The sequence below is a fragment of the Salvelinus namaycush genome, chromosome 3, assembly GCF_016432855.1.
Source record: "Salvelinus namaycush isolate Seneca chromosome 3, SaNama_1.0, whole genome shotgun sequence".
Taxonomy (NCBI): domain Eukaryota; kingdom Metazoa; phylum Chordata; class Actinopteri; order Salmoniformes; family Salmonidae; genus Salvelinus; species Salvelinus namaycush.
This window is the reverse complement of record NC_052309.1, coordinates 72327749-72340379: the sequence shown is the minus strand read 5'-3', so window position 1 is coordinate 72340379 and position 12631 is coordinate 72327749. Positions and strand designations below refer to the sequence as shown.

At 47.0% G+C, this 12631-nt stretch overlaps 1 protein-coding gene across 1 annotated transcript in view; it reads left to right on the top strand.

Moving 5' to 3' along the window:
• The first annotated feature begins 1223 nt into the window (after positions 1–1223).
• The window catches only part of LOC120044019 (collagen alpha-1(XI) chain-like), an 81799-nt gene continuing 70391 nt past the window's right edge, over positions 1224–12631 (top strand). Inside the window, exons 1-3 of the mRNA XM_038988614.1 lie at positions 1224–1243; positions 7544–7740; positions 9076–9273. Coding sequence (XP_038844542.1) covers positions 1224–1243; positions 7544–7740; positions 9076–9273 — 415 coding nt within the window. The remainder of the gene's footprint in view (positions 1244–7543; positions 7741–9075; positions 9274–12631) is intronic.

Below are 12631 nucleotides of genomic sequence, written 5' to 3'. Positions count from 1 at the left end.
AAAGTTCATGTTCGGTTATCTTGCTACCCCATTTCTTTATAGAAAGTTCTGGACACTTCAACAGAAACCAAACAAAAGTATATAAGGTGTGAATTTGGTCGCAACTTCGCACTCGTTAATATTTTGTTAGCCGCATAATGTAATTATAAAAGGTTCCGTCTGATCTCATTGGATATTTGGCGATGCTGGATTGAATTTGTCCACTGGGTTGCTCCGGCTCGGGATTAATTTCGAAAGCAGTATTTAATGCTTTGTTAAACCCCTTAAAATAATACAAGTTGTAACTCTTCCCCTCGCTGTATTTTGGCATTTTAAAGTATTTTTTTTATGTAAAGCAAAAAAATTATAAATCAAGAAGTCTAAGTTTTATAAATCAAGCATTATTCATAATGTATAGCCTATTCTGTGCGTCACTGCGCATTGGCGGTGTGTGTGATGGATGGTTACCTCAGTTTGTCAAATTTCTCTCATTGCAAGTTAATCATAATAATTTAGCATCGTTTTGTTTTTGCATATTAATGTGTCCTCTAACCCATGTCCATTCTTGTATGCTTCATCCATTTGGATGTTGGGCTCAGTTTTCTCTGTGAGTGAGGGGGGAAGCGATTACCCCTGGAACACTCTGATGTCATGTTTGTGTTTGCTTGTGACCGGTGTCGGTTTACTGTGAAACGGTTTAATGTTGGTTTTAGAAGGAGGTGAATGGCAGAACACTGACCGACCTGAGTAGATTAAAATTCTTGTCATGGAGCTGTTTAAAAAGTGCTCACATAGGCTTCACGAAAAGGAGTTTAGTATGACTATTCATCATAAAAAACTGTCTAAGAGCCATTTGCTAAACATGTATTAATTCATAACACATTTTGTTGTTTGTCACAGTGTTGTTCTTGTGTAATTGGTATGGTAAGATGGAGAAGGAGAATTTCAGTTTCCCTATTAACCTTTATGTCTAACTTTATTCCTTTGATATTCTCGATCCAGCTCATTAATATAACAGATTTTAATAGGATTAGATACTATGGAGGAAATAAGGTATTATTGAGAATTTGTGTTTTGTGTTTTGACCAGCTGCAAAATTAGTGTATGCACACCCTGATTGGAAGGAGCTGATTTCTGTTGCTTTTAGTTCTGGAGCCATGGCAACATGCCTCCATGTTCTACCTACATAACAAAGATATGGTGAGGCCTGTCTATGTCTGTGGCCTGATCACAGGCTTATGGGCATGCTCAGCTGCCACTGCAGGTATGAAGCCATTATACAGTTCCTTCAGGAAGTATTCAGACCCCTAGACTTTTTCCACATTTTGTTAAATTACAGCCTCATTCTAAATTGGATAAAAAATATTAAAAAATCCACAACAATCTACACACAATACCCCATAATGACAAACCCGAAAACAGGTTTTTAGAAATGTTTGCTAATTTATTAAAAATAAAAAACAGAAATATCTTATTTAAATAAGTTTTCAGACCCTTTGCTATGAGACTCGAAATTGAGCTCAGGTGCATCCTGTTTCCATTGATCATCCTTGAGATGTTTCTACAACTTGATTGGAGTCCACCTGTGGTAAATTCAATTGATTGGACATGATTTGAAAAGGCACACACCTGTGTATACAAGGTCCCACAGTTGACAGTGCATGTCAGAGTAAAAACCAAGCCATGAGGTTGAAGGAATTGTCTGTAGAGCTCAGAGACAGGATTGTGTCAAGGCACAGATCTGGGGAAGGGTACCAAAACATTTCTGCAGCATTGAAGGTCCCCAAGAACACAGTGGCCTCCATCATTCTTAAATGGAAGAAGTTTGGAACCACCAAGACTCTTCCTAGAGCTGGCCGCCCAGCCAAACTGAGCAATCGGGGGAAAAGGGCCTTGGTCAGAGAGGTAACCAAGAACCCGATGGTCACTTTGACAGAGCTCTAGAGTTCCTCTGTGGAGATGGGAGAACCTTCCAGAAGGACAACCATCTCTGCAGCACTCCACCAATCAGGGCTTTATGGTAGAGTGGCCAGACGGAAGCCACTCCTCAGTAAAAGGCACATTTGCCAAAAGTTACCGAAAGACTCTCAGACCATGAGAAACAAGATTCTCTGGTCTGATGAAACCAAGATTGAAATCTTTGGCCTGAATGCCAAGCATTACATCTGGAGGAAATATGGTGGTGGCAGAATCATGCTGTGGGGATGTTTTTCAGCAGCCGGGACTGGGAGACTAGTCAGGATCGAGTCAAAGATGAACGGAGCAAAGTACAGAGAGATCCTTGATGAAAACCTGCTCCAGAGCGCTCAGGACCTCAGAATGGGGATAAGGTTCAGCTTCCAACAGGACAACAACCCTAAGCACACAGCCAAGACAACACAGGAGTGGCTTCGGGACAAGTCTCTGAATGTCCTTGAGTGACCCAGCCAGAGCCCAGATTTAAACCTGATCGAACATCTCTGGAGAGACCTGAAAATAGCTGTGCAGCAACTCTCCCCGTCCAACCTTACAGAGCTTGATATGATCTGCAGAGAAGAATGGGAGAAACTTCCCAAATACAGGTGTGACAAGCTTGTAGTGTCATACCCAAGAAGACTTGAGGCTGTAATCGCTGCAAAAGGTGCTTCAACAAAGTACTGAGTAAAGGGTCTGAAAACTTATGTAAATTTAATATTTCAGTTTTTTATTTTTAACAAATTTGCCAACATTTCTAAAAACCTGTTTTTGCTTTGTCATTATGAGGTATTGTGTGTAGATTGATGAGGGAAAAAACAATTTAATCCATTTTAGAATAAGGCTGTAACGTAACAAAATGTGGAAAAAGTCAAGGGGTCTGAATACTTTCCGAATGCACTGTATAATACTACCAATAAAAACTTCAGATGACAGTTTGAACTGAGTCTGAACTCAACTAGACGTCTGCCACACTTGGGCTATTAGGCCTGCTATGAGCAGCAATAAAGCTATGCCCTCTGGTAGTGTTTTTTTGTGTGTGTCTTAGACCCGCAGCATTTGACTGTTTCCTTGCAGGTGCTCCATTATAGAGGCTAGACTTTACCGCCAAATGCTTACTTATTTGAGACCCTGTTGTTCGTGTTGCTGTGTTTGTGTTGTCTGTAATGAGGGGTGATATTGTGAGTCAGAGAATAATATGATGGCTTGAACGTGTTGGAGCTGTGGGGAATTGTACGGTGTTGCTCTGCTGTGCTGATATGACAGTACAGGATAAGTGATGGTGTTTGATAATGTGTGGACTGGGCCCGTATGAGTGGGAGAATGTTTTCACATGTGCCTGGGAGAGCATCAAGACTGTGCTTTGTAGTCATGTTTGACGACAGGAAGAGAGACATTCTTCCACACGTCCACAGTTGGTGACTCCTCTGTTCCTTGGCCCCTCCTCTGTTCCTCGGCCCCTCCTCTGTTCCTCGGCCCCTCCTCTGTTCCTTGGCCCCTCCTCTGTTCCTCGGCCCCTCCTCTGTTCCTCGGCCCCTTCACGTTTTTTCAATCTCTCCTTTCTTTTCTCTTCTTTTTCTTTTGCTGTTAAAAGACACAGGAAAGAGGGGGTTTGTTTCAATTTCATATGCTGCATCTCCTCCTCATCTACATTCTCCTCCCTTCCTGTGTCCCCTCTCTGTGTCCCCCCCGCCTCCCCCCACCTTCCCCGCCCTGGCAGTATGACCGAGGGGAATTCACGCGTGCAGTCCCCTCTCTGAATCCCATTTGATCCTGCCGCCTTGCTGATCCTGCACCAGACTCCCAGAGGAGAGGACAAGTCATGTTCCTCTTTGATCACGTTACAAATGAGCCTGGGAAAATAGAAACCAATGAAAAAAGAGGACCATTTTAGAAAGAAACTAAAAAGAGGAGAGGAAAGTTTGATGCCTGTTAGTGCTTTCAGCATCCGCTGTCACAGGAATCATGTTCCTAATGGAAAGAATTGAAACATGAAAAGATGCTGACGTGCTTGTTATTATCTCCACCTGAAACAAAGACATGTGTCCCCTGGTCTGTTGGTGTGGATCTTGGCTGCCATTTTGCCTTTTTCTGCAAAACTGTTAGGAATAGGAATCCCCTGACATCCAATATGTGTAAATAATATCAAACATCTCTGTCACAAATCTATACTAAGCAATAAACATCTGGCTTCCAGAAACAGAACAAGAAGAAGGACTCTTCCCCCAGCCCAGCTACGGGTCCCTATGAGAAACAGAACAAGAAGAAGCACCATTCCCCCAGCCCAGCTACGGGTCCCTATGAGAAACAGAACAAGAAGAAGCACCATTCCCCAGCCCAGCTACGGGTCTCTATGAGAAACAGAACAAGAAGAAGCACCATTCCCCAGCCCAGCTACGGGTCTCTATGAGAAACAGAACAAGAAGAAGCACCATTCCCCCAGCCCAGCTACGGGTCTCTATGAGAAACAGAACAAGAAGAAGCACCATTCCCCCAGCCCAGCTACGGGTCTCTATGAGAAACAGAACAAGAAGAAGCACCATTCCCCAGCCCAGCTACGGGTCTCTATGAGAAACAGAACAAGAAGAAGCACCATTCCCCAGCCCAGCTACGGGTCTCTATGAGAAACAGAACAAGAAGAAGCACCATTCCCCCAGCCCAGCTACGGGTCTCTATGAGAAACAGAACAAGAAGAAGCACCATTCCCCAGCCCAGCTACGGGTCTCTATGAGAAACAGAACAAGAAGAAGCACCATTCCCCAGCCCAGCTACGGGTCTCTATGAGAAACAGAACAAGAAGAAGCACTCTTCCCCCAGCCCAGCTACGGGTCTCTATGAGAAACAGAACAAGAAGAAGCACCATTCCCCCAGCCCAGCTACGGGTCCCTATGAGAAACAGAACAAGAAGAAGCACTCTTCCCCCAGCCCAGCTACGGGTCCCTATGAGAAACAGAACAAGAAGAAGCACCATTCCCCCAGCCCAGCTACGGGTCTCTATGAGAAACAGAACAAGAAGAAGCACTCTTCCCCCAGCCCAGCTACGGGTCCCTATGAGAAACAGAACAAGAAGAAGCACCATTCCCCCAGCCCAGCTACGGGTCTCTATGAGAAACAGAACAAGAAGAAGCACCATTCCCCCAGCCCAGCTACGGGTCTCTATAAGAAACAGAACAAGAAGAAGCACCATTCCCCAGCCCAGCTACGGGTCTCTATGAGAAACAGAACAAGAAGAAGCACCATTCCCCCAGCCCAGCTACGGGTCTCTATGAGAAACAGAACAAGAAGAAGCACCATTCCCCAGCCCAGCTACGGGTCTCTATGAGAAACAGAACAAGAAGAAGCACCATTCCCCAGCCCAGCTACGGGTCTCTATGAGAAACAGAACAAGAAGAGGCACTCTTCCCCCAGCCCAGCTACGGGTCTCTATGAGAAACAGAACAAGAAGAGGCACTCTTCCCCCAGCCCAGCTACGGGTCTCTATGAGAAACAGAACAAGAAGAAGCACCATTCCCCAGCCCAGCTACGGGTCTCTATGAGAAACAGAACAAGAAGAGGCACTCTTCCCCCAGCCCAGCTACGGGTCTCTATGAGAAACAGAACAAGAAGTAACACTCTTCCCCAGCCCAGCTACGGGTCCCTATGAGAAACAGAACAAGAAGAAGCACCATTCCCCAGCCCAGCTACGGGTCTCTATGAGAAACAGAACAAGAAGAAGCACCATTCCCCAGCCCAGCTACGGGTCTCTATGAGAAACAGAACAAGAAGTAACACTCTTCCCCAGCCCAGCTACGGGTCCCTATGAGAAACAGAACAAGAAGAAGCACCATTCCCCCAGCCCAGCTACGGGTCTCTATGAGAAACAGAACAAGAAGAAGCACCATTCCCCAGCCCAGCTACGGGTCTCTATGAGAAACAGAACAAGAAGAAGCACCATTCCCCCAGCCCAGCTACGGGTCTCTATGAGAAACAGAACAAGAAGAGGCACTCTTCCCCCAGCCCAGCTACGGGTCTCTATGAGAAACAGAACAAGAAGAGGCACTCTTCCCCCAGCCCAGCTACGGGTCCCTATGAGAAACAGAACAAGAAGTAACACTCTTCCCCCAGCCCAGCTACGGGTCTCTATGAGAAACAGAACAAGAAGAGGCACTCTTCCCCCAGCCCAGCTACGGGTCTCTATGAGAAACAGAACAAGAAGAAGCACCATTCCCCCAGCCCAGCTACGGGTCTCTATGAGAAACAGAACAAGAAGAAGCACCATTCCCCCAGCCCAGCTACGGGTCTCTATGAGAAACAGAACAAGAAGAAGCACTCTTCCCCCAGCCCAGCTACGGGTCTCTATGAGAAACAGAACAAGAAGTAACACTCTTCCCCCAGCCCAGCTACGGGTCTCTATGAGAAACAGAACAAGAAGTAACACTCTTCCCCCAGCCCAGCTACGGGTCTCTATGAGAAACAGAACAAGAAGTAACACTCTTCCCCCAGCCCAGCTACGGGTCTCTATGAGAAACAGAACAAGAAGAGGCACTCTTCCCCCAGCCCAGCTACGGGTCTCTATGAGAAACAGAACAAGAAGAAGCACTCTTCCCCCAGCCCAGCTACGGGTCTCTATGAGAAACAGAACAAGAAGAGGCACTCTTCCCCCAGCCCAGCTACGGGTCCCTATGAGAAACAGAACAAGAAGAAGCACTCTTCCCCCAGCCCAGCTACGGGTCTCTATGAGAAACAGAACAAGAAGAAGCACCATTCCCCAGCCCAGCTACGGGTCCCTATGAGAAACAGAACAAGAAGTAACACTCTTCCCCAGCCCAGCTACGGGTCTCTATGAGAAACAGAACAAGAAGAAGCACCATTCCCCCAGCCCAGCTACGGGTCTCTATGAGAAACAGAACAAGAAGAAGCACCATTCCCCAGCCCAGCTACGGGTCTCTATGAGAAACAGAACAAGAAGAAGCACCATTCCCCCAGCCCAGCTACGGGTCTCTATGAGAAACAGAACAAGAAGAGGCACTCTTCCCCCAGCCCAGCTACGGGTCTCTATGAGAAACAGAACAAGAAGAGGCACTCTTCCCCCAGCCCAGCTACGGGTCCCTATGAGAAACAGAACAAGAAGTAACACTCTTCCCCCAGCCCAGCTACGGGTCTCTATGAGAAACAGAACAAGAAGAGGCACTCTTCCCCCAGCCCAGCTACGGGTCTCTATGAGAAACAGAACAAGAAGAAGCACTTCCCCCAGCCCAGCTACGGGTCTCTATGAGAAACAGAACAAGAAGAAGCACCATTCCCCCAGCCCAGCTACGGGTCTCTATGAGAAACAGAACAAGAAGTAACACTCTTCCCCCAGCCCAGCTACGGGTCTCTATGAGAAACAGAACAAGAAGTAACACTCTTCCCCCAGCCCAGCTACGGGTCTCTATGAGAAACAGAACAAGAAGTAACACTCTTCCCCCAGCCCAGCTACGGGTCTCTATGAGAAACAGAACAAGAAGAGGCACTCTTCCCCCAGCCCAGCTACGGGTCTCTATGAGAAACAGAACAAGAAGAAGCACTCTTCCCCCAGCCCAGCTACGGGTCTCTATGAGAAACAGAACAAGAAGAGGCACTCTTCCCCCAGCCCAGCTACGGGTCCCTATGAGAAACAGAACAAGAAGAAGCACTCTTCCCCCAGCCAAGCTACGGGTCTCTATGAGAAACAGAACAAGAAGAAGCACCATTCCCCCAGCCCAGCTACGGGTCTCTATGAGAAACAGAACAAGAAGAAGCACCATTCCCCAGCCCAGCTACGGGTCCCTATGAGAAACAGAACAAGAAGTAACACTCTTCCCCAGCCCAGCTACGGGTCCCTATGAGAAACAGAACAAGAAGAAGCACCATTCCCCCAGCCCAGCTACGGGTCTCTATGAGAAACAGAACAAGAAGAAGCACCATTCCCCAGCCCAGCTACGGGTCTCTATGAGAAACAGAACAAGAAGAAGCACCATTCCCCCAGCCCAGCTACGGGTCTCTATGAGAAACAGAACAAGAAGAGGCACTCTTCCCCCAGCCCAGCTACGGGTCTCTATGAGAAACAGAACAAGAAGAGGCACTCTTCCCCCAGCCCAGCTACGGGTCCCTATGAGAAACAGAACAAGAAGTAACACTCTTCCCCCAGCCCAGCTACGGGTCTCTATGAGAAACAGAACAAGAAGAAGCACTTCCCCCAGCCCAGCTACGAGTCTCTATGAGAAACAGAACAAGAAGAAGCACCATTCCCCCAGCCCAGCTACGGGTCTCTATGAGAAACAGAACAAGAAGAGGCACTCTTCCCCCAGCCAAGCTATGGGTCTCTATGAGAAACAGAACAAGAAGTAACACTTTTCCCCAGCCCAGCTACGGGTCTCTATGAGAAACAGAACAAGAAGTAACACTCTTCCCCCAGCCCAGCTACGGGTCTCTATGAGAAACAGAACAAGAAGAGGCACTCTTCCCCCAGCCCAGCTACGGGTCTCTATGAGAAACAGAACAAGAAGAAGCACTCTTCCCCCAGCCCAGCTACGGGTCTCTATGAGAAACAGAACAAGAAGAGGCACTCTTCCCCCAGCCCAGCTACGGGTCCCTATGAGAAACAGAACAAGAAGAAGCACTCTTCCCCCAGCCAAGCTACGGGTCTCTATGAGAAACAGAACAAGAAGTAACACTCTTCCCCCAGCCCAGCTACGGGTCTCTATGAGAAACAGAACAAGAAGTAACACTCTTCCCCCAGCCCAGCTATGGGTCTCTATGAGAAACAGAACAAGAAGAGGCACTCTTCCCCCAGCCCAGCTACGGGTCTCTATGAGAAACAGAACAAGAAGAAGCACTCTTCCCCCAGCCCAGCTACGGGTCTCTATGAGAAACAGAACAAGAAGAGGCACTCTTCCCCCAGCCCAGCTACGGGTCTCTATGAGAAACAGAACAAGAAGAGGCACTCTTCCCCAGCCCAGCTACGGGTCTCTATGAGAAACAGAACAAGAAGTAACACTCTTCCCCCAGCCCAGCTACGGGTCTCTATGAGAAACAGAACAAGAAGTAACACTCTTCCCCCAGCCCAGCTACGGGTCTCTATGAGAAACAGAACAAGAAGAGGCACTCTTCCCCAGCCCAGCTACGGGTCTCTATGAGAAACAGAACAAGAAGAGGCACTCTTCCCCAGCCCAGCTACGGGTCTCTATGAGAAACAGAACAAGAAGAGGCACTCTTCCCCCAGCCCAGCTACGGGTCTCTATGAGAAACAGAACAAGAAGAGGTACTCTTCCCCCAGCCCAGCTACGGGTCTCTATGAGAAACAGAACAAGAAGAGGTACTCTTCCCCCAGCCCAGCTACGGGTCTCTATGTTTCAGAGCTTTAGACGGCTCGTGCCTCTCTTAGAAGAATGGTGATTGAGGCCCTCTCTGCACAAAGAGACCGATATGAAACAGTCCTCTCTCTCTGTGGTGTCCCCCAGCCTGTTATACAGGCCTTGATTCCAGGTTAAGCCTTATCAGAGCCATACATCATATGTTAACCTCCTAGGTAATCTTGACAGTTAGTTAGCTATCTGACCAAAACCATCTGCAGTCTTATCTTAACAATATACAAGTCAAATTATACTGATGGCCTGGCTGTTTTTACTTGGATACAACGTCCTCTTCATACGGTCCAGTCAGTGTCCATTACAGTAAGCACTGACACCAGGTAGTAAACTTTAACAGGGCATATTGCAACGTGAGCCACAGTAAATCAGCTTTACAATAGCAAGACATGCATCAAGTTATCATCAACAACGGAGTGGAGTGAACAAAGAGAAACTGCCTGTACAACACAGGAGGCTGCTGATTGGAGAACGGCTCATAATAAAGGTTGGAATGGAGTAAAAGGAATGGCATCAAACACATGGAAACCATGGAAACCATGCATTTGATGTATTTCATACTATTCCACCTACTCCCCTCCAGCCATTACCACGAGCCCATCCTCCCCAATTAAATTGCCACCAACCTCCTGTGCTGTACAAGTACACATGTGCAATGCATGTAGTATGTTTGTGAAGGGAGGGAGTGGCATGTTTTGGTTGCCAGAGCTCTGGTATTGCACACCATGTTAACTCAATGTTAAGATATTGGAGAGAGTGATTGATTGTAAGAATTGACTGGAATTTGTTGTTTTTGTGTGTGTGTGTGGTGTGTGTGTGTGTGCGTGCAAGTGTCTCTGTGTGTGTGTGCATGCGTGCGTGCGTGTGTGTGGTGTGTATGTGTGTGTGTCTCTGTGTGTGTGTGGTGTGTGTATAGTGGACAGAGAGAGAGAGTGCGAGCCCCGGAGCAGGTGTTTCCTCTATGGGGCCAGCAGCAGAAGGCCAGTCTGGCCCTCATCTCATGCAGTGAGTAAACATCAGCAGAACAAACTGTGGCGCTAGAAGAATGTCAGGGTGACGTGCGAGGAAGGGAGATGTGGAACCAAACTCCAATCTGTCCAGACAACACACACTCTCCACTCACACACTCCTCCACACACATACTGACCATTAGCCGTGCCACTGAGATTAGCTACTGATCCACATTCACTACTCACAGAGGAATCACTGTTACAAATATGCGAAGAGGTGGCAATGTAGAGACAAAACTGACCTGAATGAGACTGTTATTATGAGTGAGCTTGTACTGTACAGAACAGTATGGACTGGTAGCATATCAGTGAAAGAACCCACATGCTCAGATCCGTCAGGCTCACATGTTCTGTCCGTGTTCCTGAGCTGTTGGAGCGTGGAGGAGTGTGTGTATTGTGTGTGTGTGTTGGAGCATGTAGGAGAGAGGAGAGCTAGGGTTCAGCAGCATAGCAGCAGCAGGCGGAGGATTCCACGTCGGTCTCCCACACAACCAACGGTTTGAATGGCTCCCCAGCTCCCCAGTGATAACTCAAAGCAGACCCAGTGCTAGCGCCTGTCCCACAGCCCAATCAACATGAAGAATTCTTCCAACTCAACACATTCCTCTGTCTCTCCATGTAAACCTTTTAACAAGCTCCGTCCGCTTGATAGTGGACATATCTGATTCTCCGTTCCTCTAGCCTATCTCTCCTCCTCTGTTTGAAAGTGAGTAAAGAGTGGGTTTCACAGACAGGCCAATGATAGACAGACAAACGGACAGACAGGCCAATGATAGACAGACAAACGGACAGACAGACCGATGATAGACAGACAGGCCAATGATAGACAGACAAACGGACAGACAGACCAATGATAGACAGACAAACGGACAGACAGGCCGATGATAGACAGACAAACGGACAGACAAGGATGGAGCAGCAGATTGAGTAGTCGACACAGACTGAGAGGCAGGAAAACAAACCACAATGTTTATTGACCTGATTTTATAGCGTGGGTTGGGTGCTATTATGTTTTTGTATTGTTACAAAGTGTGTTTTTGTGTGTACTGTGTGTGTATGTGCTCTCTTTGGTTGTTTATTCGTTTGACTGGGTGTGTGTGTTCGGCTATAAGCCTATGTGTGTGTGTAGGCCTATGTGTGTGAGTAGACCTATGTGTGTGAGTAGACCTATGTGTGTGAGTAGGCCTATGTGTGTGAGTAGGCCTATGAGTGTGAGTAGGCCTATGTGTGTGAGTAGGCCTATGTGTGTGAGTAGGCCTATGTGTGTGAGTAGGCCTATGTGTGTGAGTAGACCTATGTGTGTGAGTAGGCCTATGAGTGTGAGTAGGCCTATGTGTGTGAGTAGGCCTATGTGTGTGAGTAGGCCTATGAGTGTGAGTAGGCCTATGTGCTCATTCAAACTGTATTTAGAATGTGGTTTAATGTTGATGAATGTGGACTCGAGTGTGTGTGGTGGTGTAGGAGCATGTTTCTGTTCTTTTGTTCCCCCTCCCCTCGCTTCTCCTCGCCTGAGCACCTCTGCTGTCCACACCACAGTGACCCATGACCTATAGAGGGTCAGAGGTCAGTCTTAGGGTCATTTGATTTAATTCTATCCCCTCTTGGAGGTTCTGAGCGATGCTGTCTGTGCTGTTCTAGACACTTTCTCCTGACCCTCGTTTCTTCACTTTCACTGCCCATTAATCTGTATTCACTTATTACCAATCACCAACTGTTATGCAGGAACATCACTGAGGACTTTTAATGCAACATGACATGTTAAAAGGATGAAGCAAAGGATTATATAGGATTATGAAGGTCTGTGTCCATATACAAAGGCTTGACTTTCATATTGCCGTCCGGTACGTCCGGTAACAACTGCGTAATATGCAGATAAAGGCAGAGCGATCTGCATATCTCAAAACATCATACAGAACACCAAATCAAATTTGGATTCAAATGTTGTTTTCTGTCAAATTGTTGGTGCAATTGAATCAGTTGGATAGACCCTGGCCTGTCCGTCTGGCACTCCAGGCAGGCACAATCAAACTCTCAAAGTAGTTGAAAGAAAATAAACAAACTCTAATGAATATCCCAAACGATCCCACATTACACCCAATGCAACTGGAACGGTTTCCTCAGCGCAGGGTGTGATGCTCCGGGAAATATTCTCAGCCAAGTTTGTTTCTGCACTGTAAAAAAAAGATGTTGAGTTTGCTCAACACAATAGCATTTGAAGTTGATTCAACACTAAATTGTATGGCAACCAGCTGCAACAGGATTGTAAGTTTGCTCAACATGAGCTGAACCAACATACATTCTCAAGTTGAATTGTTGGTTCAC